General features: G+C 43.2%; 1 protein-coding gene across 4 annotated transcripts in view; it reads left to right on the top strand.

Annotated features, from left to right (window-relative positions):
- The window catches only part of AK8 (adenylate kinase 8), a 125906-nt gene that overhangs the window by 45288 nt on the left and 56469 nt on the right, over positions 1 to 24149 (top strand). For 3 of the 4 annotated variants that reach the window (XR_012648338.1, XM_075015351.1, XM_075015353.1), the window contains one exon: positions 2064 to 2153. The exons of the other annotated variant lie outside the window; for it this stretch is intronic. Coding sequence is in view for 2 of the 3 variants with exons in the window: in XM_075015351.1 (XP_074871452.1) it covers positions 2064 to 2153 (90 nt within the window). In the remaining variant the exon portion in view is untranslated. The remainder of the gene's footprint in view (positions 1 to 2063; positions 2154 to 24149) is intronic. 4 annotated transcript variants of the gene reach the window in all.

The following is a 24149-nucleotide window of genomic DNA, read 5'->3' as shown; positions in this document are numbered from 1 at the left end:
ATAGTCGCTGTAAAATTGCATAGCTGATCACATGAGAAATATAAACTTATACAGATTTTTATGTATAGAAATATTTAATATAAACATTGAGAAATATTTAAGCTGATTTCATTAGTGTGCCTTAAACATGCAAAACCCTACAATAATAATCAGAAATAATCAGTTTTAGGGAAAAAAGCCAGTTCTAGGTCTGATTCTACCTTATGTACTTTTTGGGATGAGTCCTGTGGACTTAATTGAACTCTTGCTGATGTCAACAGAAAGAATTCAATGAGACCTGTTCAGGCCCAGTGAAGTAGTCTTGTGAATAAGAACTGGAAGATCTTACGTTGTTGCAGATCAGAAAACAGGAGTGGAGGGTCTGTTAAGAATTGAGGTGAAAACAAGAAACACCTTTTTGTCTAAATTTGATGTGGAAAAATTTTGGGTTTTTGTTTTAAAAAAATCAGAATTTTAGATAGAAAACATCCATTTTTTAGATGGTGATTTTTTGACAAAAATTCAAAACTTTCTGCAAAAGACATACACCTTAAGCAAATAAAAATTCTGTTGTTGAAAAGCCCACTTTTCTATCAAAACTATTTTGAAGGGAAAGTTTTCACTGGCCCTGCCATTTATATTAATCCTAGTTGGGGTCCAGTCCTGCAGGTGATGTGTTCTCAGAGCCTGCAGTTAGTTCAGTGTGAATTCCCTATATGGATTGCATCTAAGACTGGGTTCATGAGTTCCTTAAGATCATTGCAACTACAGGAAAACATTTTCCATGAAGATCTTTAGCAGGAGTAAATTGGTGTTGCTCCACTGAAGTCATGTAGCTAAGGTGAAATTGTACCAGTTGGGGATCTGGTCATTGTATTTTTTATTATGAACAGTTAAAATACACAAAAATAATGAACAAACATTATCATATAAAATTAAAAAAGAAAATAATTTTTATTTTTAATTTGGTATCATAAAAATTCATTTTACAAATAGAATTAGTAAAACCTCAATATACTGTACTTTGAAGTATGTTAATTCCATTATGTTACATTGTCACTTTATTTAAAACTATTTTATTAATTTTATAAAAGGTTTATCCTTTAATACAGTAATGACTGTCATTTGACTAATCAAAAATAAAATTGCTTTGTTACAATTTTTCTTTAAATTCTTCATATTTTGAGTATTTCTGTTCCCTTTTTTGAACTTGAAAGGATTGACTGCAGTTTGGTCTACTGTTTTAATATTTCACCTAGATACACAGTTTGCATTTTATCATTCCATAAAATAGGCCCATGATTACATACTGAAATATTATACCATAGTGCATAAAAAGGGATTTTTAATCTTGTATTTAGCACAGACAGTGGGGAATTAGAAGTTAATGTGATGTTATCCAAGTTAGAATTTCTCCATGCCTTCTCTTACCCCTCTGTAAAATGAGGCTAAAAGGAGGATCTTCTAACTTCTGTAGAGGTAATAAGGTTTAATTAATTTGCTTGGATGAAAGGTGCTGGACAGGTACAAATTACTGTTAATTAATATGCCATGGTCCTCATTTGGTACCTTTAATTTTTAACTTCAGTGGTGTCTTCTTTTCTGGAACTTTGAACCATCGTATTGCATTAACACAGTTCCATTAACATAATTCTTACCTGACTGTTAAATGATCCAGTGGCTGCTTTTCTGAACTGCATATTATCCTGCACCTCCAGCAGAGTTGTTCAGAAGCTTTTCAGCAAGTGTAATTTTATTAAGTTTATAAAAAGTGAAAATCCCACCAGCTATCCTTCGCATAATTATTTTAGTAACATATTAGATTAATATTTTTCTCTCTGCCTCTGTTTTTATTATGTTCCTTGCCAGTATATTCTTTATTATTTAGTATTCTCCCCTGCTCAATCTCTTCGCTTTTGTTTGCTCATCCGAAAGAAAACAACCCCAAAATCCAAAAAAATCCCATAACTTTTATTTTATTCAGTGACCTTTTTCCAATATGCAGCTTCTTGGGTTTTTTCTTTTCTTGCTTGCTTCCTTTTTAAAATTTAACCTTGTGTCTTTTTGTTCCACCTTCCTCTCAGTTTGCTGCGGGCAATTGCTAAAGGAAGCTGTTGCAGACAAGACAAAACTTGGAGAACTCATTAAGCCTTATTTTGACAGTGGATGGCCAGGTAGGGCATGCTGTTGTCTTACTGCACTGTAGCTACTAGTTCGTGGGAGAGAATAATCTGAGAGAGATTCATACAGTCACTGGTGCAAATATGAAGTTAGGACATTGATGCAGTTTAGTTATTCCAGATTTACATGGGAGTGTAACAGGTCAGAATTTTCAGTTGGTAAATCTCTTCAGGGTAACCAAGACCGAATGCCTATGTGACTGAAGCCTAGATTCTTTACTTCCAGATCTTATATATTAATTCTAATTATTGTCCCTGAATTACAATTAGAAATCTGGTATGTGTTTTTTTAATCATTAGTGGTTTGTAAAACACAATCTTTTAATTTTTATTTGAAGCACATTGGATGGCATTTGTCTGAGTTCACGCACGGATTTTGACTTCTAAGAAATGCTACTGTAAGATGTGTCTCCTGAGACTTTTTTGTGAGGGGGCATCATTAGAGGTTAACAATTTTGTTTGTGGAAGAAATATATAAAAACATATCTGTAATTAAGGAATGTGATTAACAGCTAAATAAGACTAGGCTGCTGCCCTAAGAAGCTTATATTCTTTAGCATTTATTCAGATATTATGAAAAAGACCCCCCAATTCTATAGGGTAAATTGTACATTAATGTGGTGAAGGAATGCTGTTATTATGGCAAGTAGAAGGGCTTAGATACTATAGGAACTGCCAGGCCTTTTTCTGGCACAATCCCAAATAGTTACCAGAGGAACAAGTATTACAGGCAAAAATTGTCTTGCTGAAGATGGAAAAATCTCAGTTAAGCTTCAGTATTAATGGAGTTTTGAGCAAACGCCTTCTGAGTGCAGGGAAATCTGCATTGTCTTTTATTTTCGGCAAGGAAAGCCATTTGGTGAATTGGAAAGCCCAGCTAGTCCCCTCTTTCATACAGTAGCTTAATTCTAAGATTGAATTACACAGATCCAAACTGTGAGCCTCTAAAATTAACTGATGTTCCCCAGATACCATGTTAGGAGACTCAGTACTTTTTGAAGCATTTCAAAAAGGCCTCTGGCAGCCTGCAGCTTTGAGTTTTCCATCCTCTCTCAATATGTCAAACCACATGATGATAATTTTTAACACTAAACTTCAGCTCCACTGAATGGGTCATGTTCGTTGCTGGTGCAATAATTCCATCTGGCTCAAGATATGCAATACAGTGTGACAGTCACCATCTTGGCTGAAATGAGGAATTGAACCAGTGACCTCCAGAGCATGAAAATGTGAGCTCTTATTTCTTGAGCTGAAGAGGGTGGATCAGGGGTCAACAATCTTTCTGAGGTGGAGTGCTAACATTTGACCTATATATACAGTCCAAGTTCCTGTGATACTTTTTAAAGTCACTAATAGGTCTACTTACAACAGTTTCATTAATAAATAAATGAAGATGCAGAGCTTTACCATTCAGGTGGTGGTTGGTGGCATTAGCTGGTCTTTTATTAATCCACAAGTGGTATGGCTTTGAGCAAGCTCCTGGCTTCATGGGGTTAAAGGGATGGGGCTGAGCTCCTGACTCATGTGCTGATGAAAATGGATTCACCTGCCACTCTTCACACCTGTGCTCAGGATTGCTGACCCCTGGGGTAAATTCTGTAATTGGGATCTGCAAAAGACTCACATCCTCTGGGGATCCAGCAACAAGGGGGACAAGTGGGTTACAATAACTTTCAAACTCCTATCACCCCCTCCACTCACCTTAGGTTTCTAGCTGCCATTTTTAAGAGAATGTTCTATATGGGTCAAGTGTTAAGGTATTTTTGGTAGTAAACTTGGTGGTCATACATCTCAAGGATAGACCTGTGTTAGTTATTAGTTTAAAAACAAAAACAAAAAACTCCAGTGAGACATTTATGTGTGGGATTATCTTTATGCAAGCAAGCCAGGATGTATGAATTTACTTGAATGCCCAAGTGGTTGCAGGGAAAGGGCCCATGTACCTTTCATAGGTTATAATACTTTCAGACCCCTATTCTTACTCCATTTTTCACTTTCTCCTCAGCACACTAGACTGAGTAACAACTATTGTAAAGACATGCATCTCTAAAATTCAATTGTAGCTGTGTTGGGAGTCTGGGTGTTTTATATCCTTATAAGAACAATTCTTTAAGAGCTTTGCCATGAGTGCTTCATGTGTAATTTACAAATTTGTCCCTAACCATTGTGGTTTCTTTAACAAAGATATTGGGGGCATTCCCAATAGGTTAAAATAATTGGAAGGATATTAATATCCTAGTCAGTCCAAAAAGGCATGCTACTTTTAGTTCAAGTGAGCTGCTTTCACTTAGGCCAAATGAAATTGGAATGATAACTTCTGCAGAAATTGAGAATTATTTCAAATTTAGATTAACTTATTTATATTATAACATGCAAGAATGCAGCTGTACAACTCTACTTAATGTTAATGGAATCCATGACTATTCTTGTGCACTCTGATAAGAAAACTTCTCATAATTTTTTCTTCTTTGTACTGTTTGTTGGTTTTTGTTTGTTGATGGGGTATACTACAGAATTAAGAACAGAATAACAACAAATATTATATAGCAGTACCCAGGAATAATAACTTCTGTCATTTCACTAATCCTCCTCTCCCAGGAATAACAAAGAATGAATTTACATTAGTAAACACTAACAAGAATTCATTAGTGCCCTCACAAAGGCCTTGAGAAAATGAAAGAGCATAGCATACAAAGGAGGGAGGAGGGCAAAGAATTCCATTTAGAATCATGCAAAGATGCAGTGAGGTTAAAACAGGAAAGAATCATACATAATACTTGACCACATTTGGTCTTGAGGCCATATGTCAATTGATTACTTGATTAAGCAGCATCTGGAAATGTATAAATGTTAAAACCAATTAAGATTTGACTGAACTTTTCATAGAAGTGCTATCCCTCTGATCCAACAACTCCCCAAGGTTATAGGCAGTGGGCCTATTCCTTCTTCCAAGCAATGACTCATAAATGACATAAGACACTTCAGGGGAACCAAATATACCCCTGCGAAGCCTAATCCCCAAATTATCATCTCCCAGAGTCACAAGAGTCTTAACATTATGAAACTCCCATATAAAGTCAAGACTTGAGACTGACCTGACCCCAGCCACTCTTTTTGTGGGCACAAGTAATTGCACACACAGTTAATTTCATTTACATATTGAAGTACTAGATTGTGCCCATAAATGAGATATTTCAGTGTCTGACATTGAAAGCACAGTACTGGGCATCCAGTTAAACTATGAGCACAAAACTGGAACTCAGCTTTTAAAAATCTGATCCCAACGCACAAACACTGCAGTGTTCATGGAAGTTTGGCACATGTCAACAAATTAGCAAGTCCAGCCACAGAACATAAATATATAATAAAATGCTTAAGGAAGCCAGTAACAAGTAGTAGTATGAAGAACTACATTTAATAGTATCAGAGGGGTAGCCGTGTTAGTCTGGATCTGTAACAGCAACGAAGGGTCCTGTGGCACCTTATAGACTTATAGGTGCTTCCCCTCCCTTGGTGTTCACACCTCCAGATCAACTGCTGGTAGTAAGCCTCACTCTTGCTGACTGAGCTAACCTTGTTATCTGCACCCTTGCTCTGGCTTATTTATACCTGGCCCTGCAGATTTCCAAGACCAGCATCTGGTGAAGTGAGTCTGTGCTCACGAAAGCTCATGCTCAAAACTTTTCTGTTAGTCTATAAGCTGCCACAGGACCCTTCGTTGCTGTTACATTTAATAGGTGTTTTATCACAGCGTTTAGAAGTGGAATAGCCATGTTGAGCACTGTTTTTCCTCCTGCCTATTCAAGATTGTTGTACTATACTGCAATCCTAAAATACATTGTTGAACAGAGCTTCCGTCACTTGTGGTTCATAGTCTAAACTTTACGAAGGTCCTAAGCAGCATTAGGCATATTTATTAGGTAGGGAAACAAAGATGCTGAGAGATGAAGTGATTTGCTGAGTCCAATCCAGTGACAAAGCTGGGAATAGTACAAACCCTGAAACTTTGTGTGTCCACAGCATCCACACTGTGGAGTCACAGTGCAGCACTCTGGTGCACACTGTTATTCACAGTCTGAACTGAGGGGTCATATAGACATGCTCTAGACAGCACGGTGGGACTGTTTATGAAACTGTCTCTGGCTGCCTGTGGACAGCAATACTGTTCAGAATCTTTACAGTTATATGTGCTATGGCTCCATCCCTAACATGCTGCTTCAGACGCTCCCTGGCAAACTCCTTACATTAGACTTTGGGAAAGGGTCATCTGGAGACAGCCTGTGGCTGTCTTCTTCAGATCCTGTGCCAGAGGAATTCTGTCACAGTCAGGCCTTTCTGAGCCTCTTTGAGTTTCTCCAGCCTTTTTTTAACTGATGTAAAGGGATCAAAGTGGGGGTGAAAGACACTGTGCATTGCATGGAAAATTGGAGCCCTAACTCATATAATTATGTGCTACCAAAAGAATCTTGTCATTCTCCTCTCCAGCAATATAGTGGAGTTTTCCTGGGTTCATACCCGTTCTCGAGTTCTGGTGGACAAGCACAGCTTCCCTGTTTGTTTTGGAGTCTTTAAAAGCGACCAGAAATATTCTTGGTATTGTCAAGGTGGCTGACCTTTACATATAGTACATGTGCTCCAATTCTGTTATTCAAGCCACAAGCCACCTTTGTACATTTCTGTTCTGTATAATTTCTGACAGTCACACTCTTCTGAAGTTCCTAACTCCATGCTTTATCAGTCTCATGCATGTTGTTTGTGGTGATTTACTTGGCTTAATGAAGGCAGTATAAATGTCCTTGACTCCATGAATTTTTAATTTCCCTGGGCACTTATCTTACACTTTGTGCCCATTAGATAATTTAAAAATGTATTTTCAATCAAAAGTTCAGTGTCCAAATTCTTTCTGGCTGTCATGTCCATAGAATCATCCTTTGGATAACCAATCTGAAATACACTGACTGTTCCTTAGGGGCTCTTTGATCTTGTGTTTTCGCCAGTTAAACATGAATTATTGCTAAATTTGCTCTTGGATGGGAAAGCGACCATGTTAGTGTTTGATCCCAATTTTCTGTAGCTAAATTCAGTTAGTCCAATACTCCATTCCCACTTTTAGTGAAGTGTTACTGGATATTAGTGGTATGGTAACGTTGAGATCCACTCTTTGCTTGCATCTCTTTGGAGAACACATTTTTTAACCAAATTTGCTTGCCCCCTACATCATCTCCTGCCAGCAAGTCCATAGCCAACAACAAGAGCACAAAGCCCACACTGATTCCATCTATTTGATACCCTCTAAAATATTACGGCGAGGCTGTTCTGCAGCTCACCCTGCTCCTACATCATTTTGTGACATAGTCAAGAAGCCTACATGCATAAGGACCATTCATATACACTCTTGGCCTTTATTTTCTCTGCTCTGAAAGACTATTAGCAGGGCTAGGTTGAACATGGAGCTGATGTCTGCCAGAATATAGGCACTCAGTAATGTGGCTTTTGCTGCATATATGTTCACCATTTTTTAGGTGCCTGTCAGAATGTGATACCTTGGGAGGACATTAAAAACTGCAAAAAAGCATATCTGATTTTGTTGTTGAAATACTTGCTGTTTGGTATGTGAGGTGTGTGTTTTTATTAACGAAAATAAAAGCGGTAACTTCCTGGGATGTGAGGCCCTCACAAGAACACCAGGGTTGATCTTCACATGAGAAGGAATTCACATGTCATTCTTTACCTTTCAAACATTTCCATGTGTTTATCAGAGAGATGGGATGAAAAAATCACTGCTAATAAACTAAGACCAGAAAAATTAAACAGAACCATCAAAAGCAAGAATCAAAATGTAACAAAATGAGATGCTGCTTTTCAGCTGGGAAAACCACTGTTAGTTTGGATAACGGCTTTTTCAACAAAAGGGAAGATTTAGATGGTAAAGATAACTGATTTATGTCATGGAAGATGGAAAACATCCTCCTTTTTGCAGCCTGTTAGAGTCAAACACAATTAACCTGTGCTGAGTTCTGCCCCGTCCCCCAACAACAATTAACTTTTCTACTTATAAAACAGTATTATTTGAAGCTGCCCCCAACAGCATTCTACATGTTGGGAGATAAAATATGGAACTATGTAATTTATGAAATTACTAATAAAATGTTGCAATACAAATGTAGCTTTTTAAAAATCAGCATGATATTAAAGGGGTACTTTTGATGCAGTCTGTGAAAGTTGGGGTCCCCTGGTGATGTTGATCACCGCCTCCTTGAAGCACTTTATTTCTTTTGACAGTAAATTAATATTCTCGTCTCTAAGTGTGTGCTAAAGATTTGACAATAGAACAGCTTTCTCTTTTGTTAAAAACTTGCAAAGAGCTTCAGAGTTGAAAGGCAAAGTAAACCTTTATATCTGAGGAGGTAAGCTTAGTGTTATTTCTTGTTTTTAACAGTGTTGTACTGGTGAGCTGCAAGCTGTCTGAACATTGGAGAGAGACCCTTTGGGAGCTCCATTGGTTTTCAGCAAGTCTTTGCATGCGGTGTGTTTGTACTAGCTGAAGACAGCGCATGGCTCTCTAAATAATTTACAAGTTGATTAATAGACTCACATGGGTATAATTAGAAGAGGGAGAGACAGCAGCTACAGTAACGGGTACAGTGCTTGGGGGAATGAGAGACTTTCTTTTTTTTAAAGAAACTTTCTAGGGTGCTGGGCGTTTGAAGATAAGTTGGGAAGAGCTCAGTGCCTCTTCTCTTTTGAAGTGGAAATAGGACAGTTTGAATCCGTCGAGTTTAATTTTTCACAAGCTTTAGGGGCCCTGCAGTGCAACTCCCTTTTTATTATTGAAAAAAACTCTCCGCTTTTCTTTCATTTTTCACACACAATCGCACATACACACAAAGTCCAGTCAGTAATAAACAGATTGATTTGCTATTTTATTAAAGTTCTATTCATATCCATGCTGTAGAGTCATCTGAACCTTCTGCACGCATATCTATATGACAAACATACAGCATAAAGTTATATAGATATTTATTAACATGCCACCTTTTAATTTATACATTTTAAAGAGCCCTTCACCTCTGCTTGACAATGCTTTTGAAGTAGCTCCGTTTTTCAAGTCAAACTTTTGACTTTTCCACTGGGACTTCTACAAAGATTTCTTTATGGAAAATAGGTCGGAACCTTTTTTTTCCACTAGTGGGAAATTGGTGGTCAGAAGAACAAAATAACATTTTAAAATATATATGTTTTCCTTTTTAAATGCTAATGTTTCAATAAAAGGGGAGAGGTTAGAGACTAGTGAGCTGTACATCAACAAAAGTTGGCCATAAGCTGTCCCTCTGCTTGTCTATTATGCTGTTATTTTTTTCCTTATGTGTTTGAATTATTATAATGATGAGAAATTAGGGTACCCTTTTCTTTTAATGAAATATCTTGGAATCTGTTGGCTCTATTTCCACTCAACACAGACCAGCTAAAATTGACAAATACTGTTACCAAATATTCAGATTAGAAATGGACCATGGTGAGAATCGTTTTGCAAGGAAATAAAATCCTAAAGGTCATCCTGTTAAAATAAAGACTCCATCCTGGGATCCAAAGCAGAGGAAATAAATATTACTGAGGGTATTTGGTAATGTAGATATGACCATTAATGAGTTAATGGGTTTCTTTGATTGGCGTAACTGAAAGTTTTGCCATTGACTATAATGAAATTAGGATCATGGCCTCAGGTCCTGATCCTTCATACTTATTTGCAGTTATTATTTGTATTTTGGTCTGTACTTAGATGAGATGTGCTATTCAAATTAAAATGATTATTCACATAAATAAGGGATGCATGATAAGACATATGTTACAAGGTGTTGAGTTTCCTCAACTCCCATTGACATCAGAGGGCCCAATCTGGCAATGTGCTCTATGTTAGTTGCCAGGTATCCAGTGGAAAGGGGATCCCAGTAGTTCAGCTGCTAAAAATCCTTTTGGTGGACCGTAGGGCTAAGGCAGGCTCCCTGCCTGCTATGGTTCCATGCAGCTCCCAAAAGCAGTAGTATGTCCCCCAAGCACTGGCCTTGCTCCACTCCCATTGGCTGGGAACTATGGGCAGTGGGAACTGTGGGGGCAGTGCCTGTAGATGGCACAAAATGCTGAGCACCCTGGCTGCCCCTGTGCCTAGTAGCAGGAGGAGGGACATGCCACTGCTTCTGGAAGCCACCTGTGGTAAGCATTGCCCAGAATCTGCACCCCTCACTTCCTCCTGTGCCCCATCCCCCTTACCCTAAACTGAGTCTTCTCCTGCCCCCTGAACCCAGCCCAATGTGCCCTCCTGTATCCCAAACCCTCTGGCCCTACCCGGCAGCCTGCACCCTCAGCCAGACCCCTCACCTCCCTGCACTGCAACCTCCTTTCCTAACTCAGAGCTCCCTCCCACACACATTTCTGGCCCTAAAGCAGAGCTCACAGCTGTGCCCTCACCCCAACAGCCTGGAGCCCTCTCCCACACTCCTAACTCCTTGGCTGCACCACCAGCTTGGAGCTCCCTCCTCCATTCCAAATGCCTCCTCCCTGGCCCCACTACAGAACCTTCACCCCCTCCTATACCCCAACCTCCTGCCCCAGCCCAGCAAAAATGGGCAAGTGACTGAGGGGGGATGGAGTGAGGGGTGGGGCCTTGGGGAAAGGTGAGGTAAAGCAGGATCTAGGATGTTTGATTTTTTTACCACCAGGAAGGTGGTGACCCTAACTGAGTGCTCTAAACCTTGACTAATGTCAGCAGGAAGCGAGGGTGCCCAGCCTCTTAGGATGGACCCATGTGTTCATAAAGTGCTTTGGAGAGGCAAAGTCTGATGTAATGCTAAGTGCTAATTATTTAAAATGTATTTTGCTCCTTGTTTACAAGAATTTGTGGGAAGCTGACAAATGTCGTTTTTTCCCTCCCACGACTCTCCATCCTGCTCAGCTGAGTAAACCAATGGCTCATGAGAACTAAACATCTAACTTGGTTTCTGTTTTTTTTTTTTTTTTGGTTAAATAAACTTTATTTTCCGAGTGGGGTTAAGTAATCCCATCACTTCATAAGACTCCTGTGAAGGGGAAAGAATATCACATTTTTGCAGCCACCTTTATTATCCTGTAAGTATTAAAAATAAAATTCTGCCCTTGTGAGTATGTTTCATTAGGAGCCCTGTATATAGAATTACGCCTTAATGCAAAATTGAAATGCTTTTTTTTTTAAATTAAAAAAAGAGGTTTAAAAACATAGTTAGTTCTTAACACTATGCTGAATAGTTTAAAAGGATTGTATTCGCATAGACAAGCCATTCTGTTCTCCGAGTGACTGTAAAAATGGCCCGGTGGGGTTCCAGATTTATTGTTTTAATGACCCCTTATTAAACCTTTTCAGTTTAGAAGTCTAAAAATATTTTTTGCATATGCTGACCTAGGTTCTTGCCTTCCTGCACAGCAGTAGGAAAGCTTCTGCAGGCCAAATTCTTCCTTCAGTCACAAAGGAAGACTGTGCTCTTCAGTGATGTTGCACATGTGTAAATGAAGAAAGAATTTGTGTCTTTGGCTGCAATTTAGTTAACAATTCCAGAGGGGTAGCCATGTTAGTCTGCAGCCGCAAAAACAATGGGAGGTCCTGTGGCACTGTATAGACTAACAGATTTTTTGGAGCATAAGCTTTCATGTGCAAAGACCTACTTCTTCATGTGCATGTGACATGCATCTGTTGAAGTGGGTCTTTGCCCACCAAAGCTTATGCTCTAAAAAATCTGTTAACGTGTAAGGTGCCATAGGACCTTGTTTTAACAATTCCAGTAATTCATATTAGCTGGCCTAATGCAAATTGCTCTCCTGTAGCCATATTGGCTCTGCAGTAGTAGTTAAAATGTATTTTATCCCTAACTGTAGGAAATGGGGCTCTTAATGCACTTGGAGAGCTGAATTGTGCAGTAACCAGTGTATTTTTTGTGCTGGTACTTGCTGGTACTAAATACTGGCACCTCTGTAGCCCCAGCTATGGGATTGGCTGGGGCAGGTGTGTAGGGGGGAATCCGTGGGGAGCTGGCTGAGTACTGGTTCCTTTTTTTTTTTAACAAAACAACCACTGACAGTAATTGATGTCATTTTTGTAGAGACATACTAAATGCACTCTTGTCAGGTAGGGAAGTACATATTATCCCCATTTCACAGGTGATGAAACTGAAGCAGAAAAGCTGAGCAGTAATTTCCTTTAAAGCCACATAGCAAGTCAGTGGCAGAACCTTCAATACAATGGAGGAGGTCTGGTTACTAGCTCACCATGGACTAGAAATCCACCCCAAAACTCTCACTTGGCAGCTGAGAAAAAGAATAGCCAAATCCTTTCATTTAAAATGCATGTCTTGTAATTTTTAATTCTACACATGGTCTATTAATGTTTTAAGACCTTAAATGTCTTTTACAAGTACTTTCACTTTACCTCTGATATAGCTGCTTTCTATTAAAAATGCCAAAACTAAAGCCCAAAGTTATGCTAAGTTATCTTTGTACAATCTTAAGGATCTAAGAGCTCCAGTTTTGTCACAAGAGGTAAAAAGTTGAGACTGTGGAAAGGGAATACAGATTTTTATTATATTATATTAAAATGTTAATTCTTATGACAAGTCCTACATCAGCATAGCTAGGGATAGTGAATTTAAAAAAACAGAGTATTTATTTTAAAAAAAAAAAGTTTAATATTACACAGTGCTTTGAAAATGCTGCGTAAATACTGGTTATTATACATCAAATTTTCTCTTAACCAGATTACAGGTAGGTTCAGGATAAAATAAACAGAAATGCTTCTAGGATCCCCTGGGTCAAGCAAATAAATCTCTGCACTTAATGGAGCCTAACAGAGCTACTGAGAAGTATCTCCGGCAATTGCCATAAATCAGCCAAAATTTGATGCTGTCAATAGGCACACAGTATTGTAGAATTCTATTGTCAGTTGAGATTGTGCCATAGAACAAGTCATGTTTTATTGTTTCAGCCTTCTCCCAATGAGATTCTGCAGAAATGCATAGTCGAAATGGCCACACAGGGTTGTCTCTATTTCGTATTATATTTTAACTTGCCTTTTTCTGTACCTAGTTTGGAGTGATCAGCGTGTGTTGCGGTAATCTAATTTTACCAGTAGGTGGCAGTAAATAACAAACAACATCACGGAAAAAAAGTCTTGCCTGTTCTGTTTGTTAGTGTCATAGGCATCTACAGCAGGGGTTCTCATTCTTTTTGTTTCTGAGGTCCCCCCTGCCACCGCAGCGTTCTATAAAAACGCTGCAGCCATTAGTGCCACTACAGCTGGGTTTTATGCATATAAAATCTGGGGCCAGTGCTATGGAGAAGCAAGCAAGTCAGTGGCTTGGGGCTCTGTGGCACAGATGGCCCCATGAAGCTATGTTGCTCAGGTTTCAGCCTTGGTGCAAGGCTTGGGGTATGGGTTTCAACTCCTTGTAGTGGGGCTCTGGTTTTCTGGCCTGGACCTCAATGAGACTAATGCTGGCTTTCCTTGATGCTCCCCCTGAAATCAGCTCATGGCCCCTCCAGAGACCCCAGGTCCCTGGTTGAGAACCACTAATGTACTGTAGTCATGATTTCTGATATCAGTGAAGAGCTTATGGGTATGTCTACACAGCAGAGTTATTTTGGAATAGTGGTCACTGTTTTGAAATAACTTAGCTAGCATCTACACAACACGACAGCTATTTTGAAATAATTTCGAAATAGCGGATGTCTTATTTTGAAATTGGTAAACCTCATTGTGTGAGGAATAGCGCCTATTTCAGAATAGGGGCCATGTAGACAGGGAATAGGGACTATTTGAAATCAGCCATAGTGCATCCAATGTCTCTGTTTCGAAATAGGCTCTATTGTGTCTGGGCACTCTATTTCAAAATAGCACTCAGCTATTTCAAACTGCATTTTATGTAGCAGCACTATTTCAAAATAATTTTTCTGGAATAGCTTATTTCAAAATAATGCTGCTCTATAGACTTAGCCTATGAGAGTACTAACTGAAGGTGCTCAAAACCATAAATACCACTTGAGTGTTAAGGAAGTAATAGTTGCCTCGTTGTCACTAGCCTGCATGTGGACTGCCACTTGAAAAGTTCAGAGCTCAGTTTTTAAGGGAAAGCTTAATATATACCCCTCCCACCCTGCAATATATCATCACCTTTATGCTGAATGTACCTTTAGGAGTCCTCTTCAGAGCTTCTTGAGTTTTCTATGAGGCCATGTACATGGGAGTTGAATCTCTGAATTAATAATTCATATTCCAAGGAACAGAAAACAGGATGATTGCTGTTCAGTGATGTCTGATGCCCTATGTCCCTTGCAAGTGCTGGGAACTTGAACATGTGTTACTCACCCACGTGTTCCTGCTCAGTGCTCCAAGGGAGGGGAAACTCCCCAAGGTCCCTAACAATACTGGTGAGAGGCAGGAATTCCTTCTGTCATCAGTTCTGTGCATCCCTCTTGTCCATAGATGTTCCTTTTTACATTGAAAAGGAGTTACCATTGGAATCCTGAAGAATTATTTTACATATGGCATCACATGAAACATAGTGTATAATATACGTTGAAAAAACCCTTCAGTCATTACAAATCTGGTGCATTGGAAAGGCTGAATGAAGGTATGGGTCAGCATATGCCACAGTGACCACTGCATAAATCTCTCTTGAACACTTTAAAAACACAAGTGAGTATGAACCCTAACAACATTGAGGTCTGTGAGAAAACGAAAAGGCTTTCCTGTAAGAACTAAATAAAATTATCCAGTGAGGGTAATCTGATGTTCTTAGGAATAGGATATTCATATTTTTCAACATTGCTAAATTTGTGGTTGACAGGACAATCCAAGGAAGTAGCCCTTGGCAGTGGTTTATACTCAGGGCAAGATGTTAACTGTCAAACATTGAGATCGGGCCTCAGGCATTTGAATTAACAGTGGAAGACTTTAGACCTAACTGAAAAATCTCTGTCTAAGGAAATGATAAAGGCTGTATGGACAGTGTTATCAAAGGGACTTTAAACTTTCTGCTGCACAAAACTGACAAGACACATTCCTGCAAATGCATTTGTATTGTACTTGAACTCAAGGATTTATAGATTTGGAGAAGTGAGTCAATATCCTTCAACATTGTTTTTAAGGCAAAGATATTGTGGAGGAGTCATTTGAAATATGAGGTGTTAAGCTTGGAACATGTGAATTTTGGCAGTTCCCTTGTGGATCAAGAGTCTTGGCTTATGCACACTCTCTAGTGTTTCATTCTGGAGCTGACTGACAATCTGAATTAATAAAGTTTACTGTGTCTCTGAAGAGCACTTGAACTTGCATGCATGGAAAGGTGTAGTACATTGTAGTCCCCCAAGTAATATTTTTCTCCCTTCCTGATGTGCATGAGAAATGCTTGATCGCACTGCTCCTCTGTAGGTCTTCATGAGAGAAATCTTTAACCACAACTTCACTGACACAGGTTCTATTGAACCTTGGAGCCTCTGTATTTAATGTACCGCTTCATTTTGCTATTTGTGTCCTTTAGCAGACAATAAAGATCAGCTCTTCTATTCTCTTAAGCTACTTCTACATTATAGAGATTTGTGGACAAAACCCGCAGAGCACCCACACTAAAAATGCATTCTGTGGACAGTAAATCAACAGTAAATCGTTGTCAACCTTCTGCCTTCCCCCATGAGGCAGAACTCCTTTCTTGACAGGTTCTGTCAACAGAAATCAAGTGTGGACGCTCCGGTGGGGGGAAGGTGTCTTCTGCCAACAGGTAAGTTCTCCATGGCACTGGCCAGCTGGCCCTGGGAGACGTCCTTTCCATAGCAATCTCAGCTCTATGTGCCCTGCCTCCAGCGAGTCTTAGAGCTGGAGGGAGCCGTGGAAACCCGTGGAGGAAGCTAAGAGCATGCAAACATCAGAGCTACAGGCTGCTATGGAAACTTCCTCACAGCCACACCTTGCCAGAAAGCCATGCCCCGTGGCAGACCAGCAGGGAGCATGAGACCTCTCTGAACCCTCAAGGGAGCATCCTGAGAGTTCCCAGGATCCATTCCGGGGCACAAAACATTGGGCCCCATGCTGGACCAGGTCCAAGCTGCAGGACCTCCTCAGCCTCAGGGAGGAAGGAACTCCCCTGCCTATAGCCACCCTGCGTGGATGATGGAAGGTCAAGGAGCTGAGGCAGCAGTGCACCTGGGCCCAGGTTGCTGCCATGAGGTCAGGGATGGCAGGCCCTGCATCCTGCCTCCACTTCCATGAGCTCCACAACCTCTTGAGGGGTGAGGACAACTCCCCTCCTGGAACAGCCACTGTCGACATAGCCAAGGGGACACCCTCCCCTGCCATCAGAGCCACAGGAAGAAAAGGAGCAGCCTGGGACCCAAGCAGACACTGAGGCAGACATGGAGGCCAAGGTGAGCGAGGGCACACTGATGATTGCCCTGGACTTGGGCCACTACAGCCAGACCACATCCAGGGCATCTCTGGACCTCTTTGAGAGACTCTCTGGTTTAAGTACCCAGTGCTTCACACACCCCAAGGCATGAGGGGTGGGGCCACCAACCTCTGCCATGCCTGCAAGTGGGCCAACCCACAGAGGTGATAGCCCGACCCTATACACACCAAGGAGCGTTGTTCCCAGCTCCCAGCATGCAGACATGCCTGCAGACAACAGTCAACACTCGCTCCTGTGGACAGCATTGCAAGCTGCACATGGCAGGGGCAGGTCCTGGGGAGGGCGTGGCTGCATGCAGAGCACCCGCCAGCCATGCAGGGACTCCTCCATGGCTGGACACCTCCCTCGGCTGCTAGCCCAGTGAGCAAGGGGATGTCGCAGCAGTCAGGCTGGTCCCCAAGTGACTGCAGAATCCCTGTGCATCAGGGCCCACTGTGCAGGGCACTCATGGCAGTGCTCCTGGGACATCCCTGTCCCTTAGCCTGGGGGTGTGTGGTGGGTGCTGCTCACAGTGGGGGTGGGAGGTGGGTGGGCTGGGCCTTGGCCTTAGGGGTTGTGTTGCAGGAATGACGTACTGTCTTTCCTCCTTGTCTTCCTTACAGCTGCACTATCAGAGGGCTGAGCCAGCCCCACCTCACCGCCAGGGCCAGCCAGCCCGGAAACAGCACCCCACCACGGTAAGGGTGGGCCTGCAGCCAGAGGGACCATCAATGGGGAACAATGACCTCCAGAAGGCCCACACCACCACTCTCTGGAGGCTCACCGACCTTCTGGATCAGCAGCTGTGGGAAAACCATGAGTGGTGCACGCGGGCCTGGGATCAACTGATGCCTAGTTGCTGCCCAGCCACCAGCAATTGCTTCCTCTGGTCACCCAGCTGCCACTGCTCTCCCCATCCCTGCACCCTGTCTCTGCCCTCACTGTCCTGCCCGTGCTGAACAACCCTCAAGGCACAGTGGACCTTGTCTTGCAGGTGATGGCCATGGCTGCCTCTCCCTCCACCTTCCTACTCCCCTGCCAAGCCCAACCTTGCCATGGCCCCACCGCTGCCATACCTCCCTGGCCCAAACCCAGCCCCAATGGAACCCTGAACTTGTAGTGAGAGGGGATCCCAAGGCCGTCACTGCTTGTGGTCCCACTCCCCCGCGGGGTCCCAGCACCTCCCCCGGACTATTTCCCCCCCGCCCCCATCCTAGATCCCTCACTACTGTATATAGCTGCGTCTTCTTCCACAATGTACATAGTTTTTTGAACAATGTTTATTTTCTACACATTTATCTTTTTTAAGTAAATGAGTTATTTGATCACCACCTCTGCATCCCTCTGTATTGGGGGGTGGGGTTTTAGGGAGGGATTGCAGTGGGTACAGGATAGGGCTGTGGCCCAGAGAGCCCTGATGGCGGTGCCCAGGGGAGGATTGTTGGGGGCCGTGGAAGAAGCTCTCCAGGACCTCCTAGATTTGCAGCCTGTCCTGATGAGCCTGGTGGACTGGATGTGCATCTGGCTGCTCATAGCTGTGACCGGCAGCCGCCCCCCATCATGGGAGGAAGGCCTCTGCCTTCCCTTTCACAATGTTGTGGAAGTCACAATGGCGGCCACAATTTGGGGGACATTGTGCTCCCCCACCTCCAGCTGGGTCAGGAGGCACCGAAAACATGCCTTGAGGTGGCCAAAGGCACATTTGACCAGTTTCCATGCCTAGTTGAGTTGGGCATTAAAGAGTTCCTGGCTCAGGTCTAGATGCCTGGTGTATGGTCTCATGAGCCAGGGCATGAGTGCGTAGGCGGCATTCCCCATGATGCACAATGGCATGTTCATGTCCCTGATGGCAAGCTCCTGTTGGGGGATGAAGTGGCCAGCCTCCATCCCCTGAAACAGGCTGGAGTTGTCGAACAACAGCACACCATGTGTCTGGCCTGACCACCTGACGTACATGTTGAGGAACTGCCCCAGTGGTTGACCAGGGCCTGCAGCACAACGGAATGGTATCTCTTGCAGTTGATGAACCTGGCTGTGCTGTGGTCTGGGTCATGGATGGGGAAGTGGGTCCCATTGTTTGCTCTGAGACAGTTTGGGAAGCCCAGGGCAGTGAAGCTGGCCATGACCCTGTCCGGTTCTACAAGGTGGATGACCCTCCATGACAGGAGCATGTGGTTGGCCATCACAACCTGCAAGGGGAGGGGACCAAACACACATGTGGGAGGGAGCCCCTGCACCCCGGGGGGGGCAGTCCCCAGCATCCTCCCATCCTCCCCTGCCCCCTGAGCTCTCCAGGAGTCCCATGTGGATGCAGTCCCCCTCCCCGCCCCTGGCAACAGGTCTGTGTGAAGGTGGGATGGCATGGTCCCCCAGGGGTGGGGCTTCCCCCCCCAAACCTTGCACTCCAGTCTCACTCCCTGAGGGTCCCTCTTGGGCAGGACACCCTCTAGCCCCATGCACGGTTTGCAGCTCGAGTGCCTTACCTGTGTGAGGCCCCAATGGTGAACTTTCCCACACTAAACTGGTTCCCAACAGAGCGATAGCTGTTGGGCATGGCCAGCTTGCAGAGGGCAATGGCGACCCACTTCTCTAGGGGGATGGTGGGCCACGTCTGGGTGTCCTCTCTCAGCGGGTGGGGGCAAGCTGGGTGCAGAGCTCCAGGAAGGTGTCCTTTCTCATTCTGAAATTCTGGAACCACTGCTGGTCATTCCACTGCCCCATGATGAGCTGGTCCCACCAGTCAGAAGTGGTGGTGTGCCTCCAAACCTGCCTGAGTACGAGAGGTGGAGAGTGCAGGTGGACTCATGCAGCAGCAATGGCGTGCTCCTCAAAGCCAATGCTGGGTTCACCCCCTCCCCCGCCAGAGGAAGAGGCGGGTGGCCAGGATGAGGTGCAACAGAAGCCGCAGCACCTGTGTGTGCAGGCCACACAAGCTCCCCAGGAGCTGTTCTGGCACCATGGCTATCTGGAAAACACACAGTCTCTCACAGAAAGCGTCCAAACCCTGCAGTAGATGTGCTGTCCTTCAAGGAGGTAGGCAAGCTTCAGCATGGGCAGGGAACTTGCGTGGGGGAGGTCCCTTTAAGGGCATGCCTAGCTGGGGCTCCCAGAAGGGCTTGCCAGCCAAGTGACCCTGTCTCACGGGGCTCTGGGGCCTGCTTTCTGTCAACAGAGAAATCCACTTTGCTGTGTGGACATAATCTGTCTATAGAAGTTTTGTCAGAAAATTGCTTCTGATAAAGAGTTCTGTCAACAGATCACTGTAGTGTAGCTGTAGCTTAAATGTTTCTACAATTTTTTATCAAGTCAGTTTCCATACCAAATGACTGGAAGATAGCTAATGTGACACCAGTTTTTTAAAAGAGCTCCAGAGAAGTTCATGGCAATTACAGTACTAGCCAATTAGTACTGGTCAAACTGGTTGAAAGTATAGTAAAGAAACATTGTCAGAAGCATAACTGAACAAAATTTGTTGGGGAAGCATCAGCCTGGTTTTTGTAAAGGGAAATCAAGCCTCCCTCCATCTATTAGAAGTCTTTAAAGGGGTCAACAAGCATGGGGACAACGGAGATCCAGTAGATATGGTATGCTTGGATTTTCAGAAACCCTTTGACAAGGTCCCTCATAAAAGGCTGTTAAGCAAAGTAAGTGGTCATGACATAAAAGAGAAAGTTATCTCAAGGACTGGAAACTGGTTAAAACCTAGGAAATAGTGGGTAGATATAAATGGTCAGTTTTCAGAATGGAGAGAAGTAAATAGCACTGTTCTCCTGAGGTCTGTTCTAGGACCAGTTCAATTCAACAAAACCCTAAATGATCACGAAAATAGGACTAAAACATCAAGTGGCAAAATTTGCAAATGATACAGTCTTTAATAAATGTCAAACCATACTTTTTGTCACCCTTGTTTTAAGAACAGCGCACACAATGATTTGTACCAGTTAGGAAGCTGTGACTGTCAACAGAGAAGCCCTGTGGATTATCCTGTCAAAACTTGGCTGCCCAAGAAGATTCATTAACCTCATACGCCTGTTCCACAATGATGTGACTGGCTTTGTTCTTTCAGATGTCGAGCCCTCAGATCCATTTGAGATATCAAATGGTGTAAAGAAAGGGTGTATGCTGGCTCCAGTGTTATTCAACCTCTTTTTCACGTGCATCCTCAGCCACGCAGTTAGGGACCTGGACCATGGAGTCTACATAAAATACAGACTTGATGGGTCACTTTTCGACCTTTGTCGTCTGCATGCTAAAACCAAGACGCTTGAGAGGCTCATCCTTGAAGCCCTTTTTGCCGACAACTGTGCACTTACGGCACACAAGGAATCTGATCTCCAGCTCATTGTCAACAGGTTTGCTGATGCCACTCGCCTCGTTGGTTTGACCATCAGCCTAGGAAAGACCAAGGTACTGTTTCAACCTCCTCCAGGATCTGCTGCTCTCCCTGCTTCAATCTTTATTGAAGGAACAGAGTTAAAAACAGTAGAGGAGTTCAAATACCTTGGCAGTGTGATAGCCAATGATGGCTCCCTTGACGAAGAAATCAATGCCAGAATCTGCCAGGACACCCGGGCAGTAGGAGGTCTGAGAGCGTGAGTGTTGAATCAGCACAATAGCTGGCAGTCCACTAAACTGAAAGTGTACAAGGCTGTAGTCCTGACCAGTCTCCTGTATGGCTGTGAAACCTGGACCTTGTACAGAAAACATATAAAACTGCTGGAGCGCTTCCACACATGCAGCCTGAGATCAATACTGCACATTCGATGTCAGGACAGAGTTACGAACCTGGAAGTCCTGGACAGAGCGGGAACCACGAGCATCAAAGCCATGATTCTGAAAGCCCAGTTTCGCTGGACAAGGCACATCATACGAATGGAGGAGTCAAGAATCCCTAAGCAACTCCTCCACGATGAACTCTCCCAGGGCAAAAGGAATCAATGTAGGCCTCGCAAGAGGTATAAAGACTGTGTGAAGGCCAACATTGCTCATGCTGGTTTAAAACCAGATCAGCTAGAGCACCATGCAAAAGACCGAACAGGCTGGTGTGCTCTCATACAACACGCGTGTGACAACTTCGAAGAGCAGCGACACATACGCCTCATTGATGCTCGTGAGACGAAGAAAGCAACAGCGGCAGCCGCACCAATAGAGCCAGGACAATTCCCTTGCCCCCACTGTGAACTCCCAAGCTGTTCAAAGCTTGGACTCCTCAGCCACATGTGAGTCCACAACCGATGAGCCTGTGCAAGCTCAAGATGTCATTGTCAGATACGACGGACTACCTACTACTCCCACCTCCTGGCTTTATTTGCCTCAGCCCCCAAATCTACCCTCCCTCCACAGGCTTAACCCTTCTGAGCCCCAGCCTCCCTCCCCCACACCCAGGACTAACTCGTCTCAGCATGTGTGGCTCCTCTGCTGCTCCCCACCGCCTTCTCAGTGCAGCTGCATGGCTCCTGCAGGGGCAGGCTCAGCCATCCCTTCCACCTGCTTTCCTGCCAGCTTAGACTTCCCCCACATGGGGCAGTTCCCTGCCTTGCTATAGTTTTCACTTCCAAGCTCCCTGCTGCCACTGACTGCTTAGCAGCTCCCGAGGCTGCCAGTGTTTAGAAAAACAAAACTAAATTCAGTTGGTTCAACAGCAGGTGACTGAATTTAGTTTGTTTGTTTAATCAGTGGCAGCCTCCAGAGCCACAAGAGGAGTCAGCGGTGGCTGCAATGGGAGCCACAAGTGGCTCATTAAAGAGCAGCGTGCCGATCCAGAGCCACAGTTTGTTGACCCCTGAACTGGAGAGGAGGTGATTAAGGGGAGATATGACTGAACTCTACAAGATCATGACTGGTGTAGAAAAAGTACATAAATAAGTGTTTACTCTTCTCTTCATATGTAAAGTAGGGATCACCAGTGAAATATTATAGTTAGCAGGTTTAAAACAAAAGGAAGCATTTCTTCACACTACACCAAGTTGACCTATGGAATTCTTTTGCCAGAGGACATTGTGAAAGCCAAGACTGTAACAGGATTAAAAAAAGAACTAGATGAATTCATGGAGGATAGGTCCATCAATGGGTATTAGCCAGGATGGGCTGGGATGGTGTCTTTACCCTCTATTTGCTAGAATCTGGAAATGGGCGACAGAGGATGGCTCACTTGCCGACTACCTGTTCTGTTCATTCCCTGTGGAGCACCTGGCACTGGCCACTGTTAGTAGACAATCTACTGGGTTAGATGGACCTTTGGTTTACTTAGTGTGGCCATTCTTCTGTTTTTATAGGCCACATTCTCATGAGTTTAATCAGTTGGGACTTTGTGAGAAAGGTTGCAATCATTTGGAATGAATGGCAGGCTAATGAGTTCCCTTGACCACTCAACTTTTCCTGGTTATCTGGGTATTATACGTTATAATGCTGCAAATGTATATGGTGACCTGTGTTAAATGTTCTACGTTATCTTCTGATCATTTGTGTCTGCATTGTACTCTGTCTGAAAATTAGTACTCAGGAGAAGTAGTGAGTGACAATACTAGAAACTGAAGTTCTCTTGTTAATCACAGAACAGTTACAGCACAAAAAGCAGCAGTTCAGACTTCTTCCACGCTGCTCTGTCAATGCGCCTCATCCTTGAATTGATTGGATCACTACTTAGGTCAAAGGTCTGATTCAGTCTTCATGTCTAATTCAGGGAGTTCAGCTGCATGACACAGGTCATGTGTCTGCTATATCAAGGGTTGTGAGATAATAGAGATGTGCTGAGGTAGCTGGCATGAAGCATTAATACTGATTTGGCAGGAATGTAAAGTAGAGCACAGAGCATACTTCCTTAGCTAAATATCACAATATAATGCAGATAATACAATGTACAGGGCCTATGGTTCCAAGATGAGGGACTCCCTCTGGTACTTATCATACATAACACTGTATTCATAGGTTCTGAGGTCAGAAAGGACAATTGTGATCATGTAGTTTGACCTCCTTTATAACAAGGGCCATAGAACTTCCTTCCAAATAATTCCAAGCCAGATTTTCAGGGAGAAAATCCAGTCTTGATTTTACAATGGTCAGTGATGGAGAATCCACCGTGACTCTTAGTTAATTGTGCCAATGGCTATTTACTCTCCCTTTAAAATGTATGCTTTATTTCCAGTCTGAGTTTGTCTAGCTTCAGCTTCCAGCCATTGCTTGAGATCCTCTACCTATGCTTTGCTGGAAGTTATTAGGGATATTCCTGTATTTTTTGTTAAAAACCAGTAAAACTTCTTCATCTTTACACTTCTGTATGAGGCTGTCCTAGAGTCACGCTCTGCCACACATACGGATTATGGAGTATGCTGGGTTCCCTGTCCACAGCTCCTTACCCAGTATAGAGAAATCATTGTGGTTCTGCTGCCTTGCAGACTTTGTCCTAGTAGCTGAACTTCGTCCCCATGTCCTGATCTCACCAGCTAATGGAGATATGTTTTCACAATGCTAATAGGAACATCCTTTTTGGCTTACAGTCTCTGCAAGTGGAAATCTCTAAAGCTCTCTTATA

Source organism: Carettochelys insculpta, chromosome 21 (assembly GCF_033958435.1).
Source record: "Carettochelys insculpta isolate YL-2023 chromosome 21, ASM3395843v1, whole genome shotgun sequence".
In the NCBI taxonomy this organism is placed as follows: Eukaryota; Metazoa; Chordata; order Testudines; family Carettochelyidae; genus Carettochelys; species Carettochelys insculpta.
The sequence above is the reverse complement of the archived record's forward strand: the minus strand, read 5'-3'. Positions and strand labels throughout refer to the sequence as shown.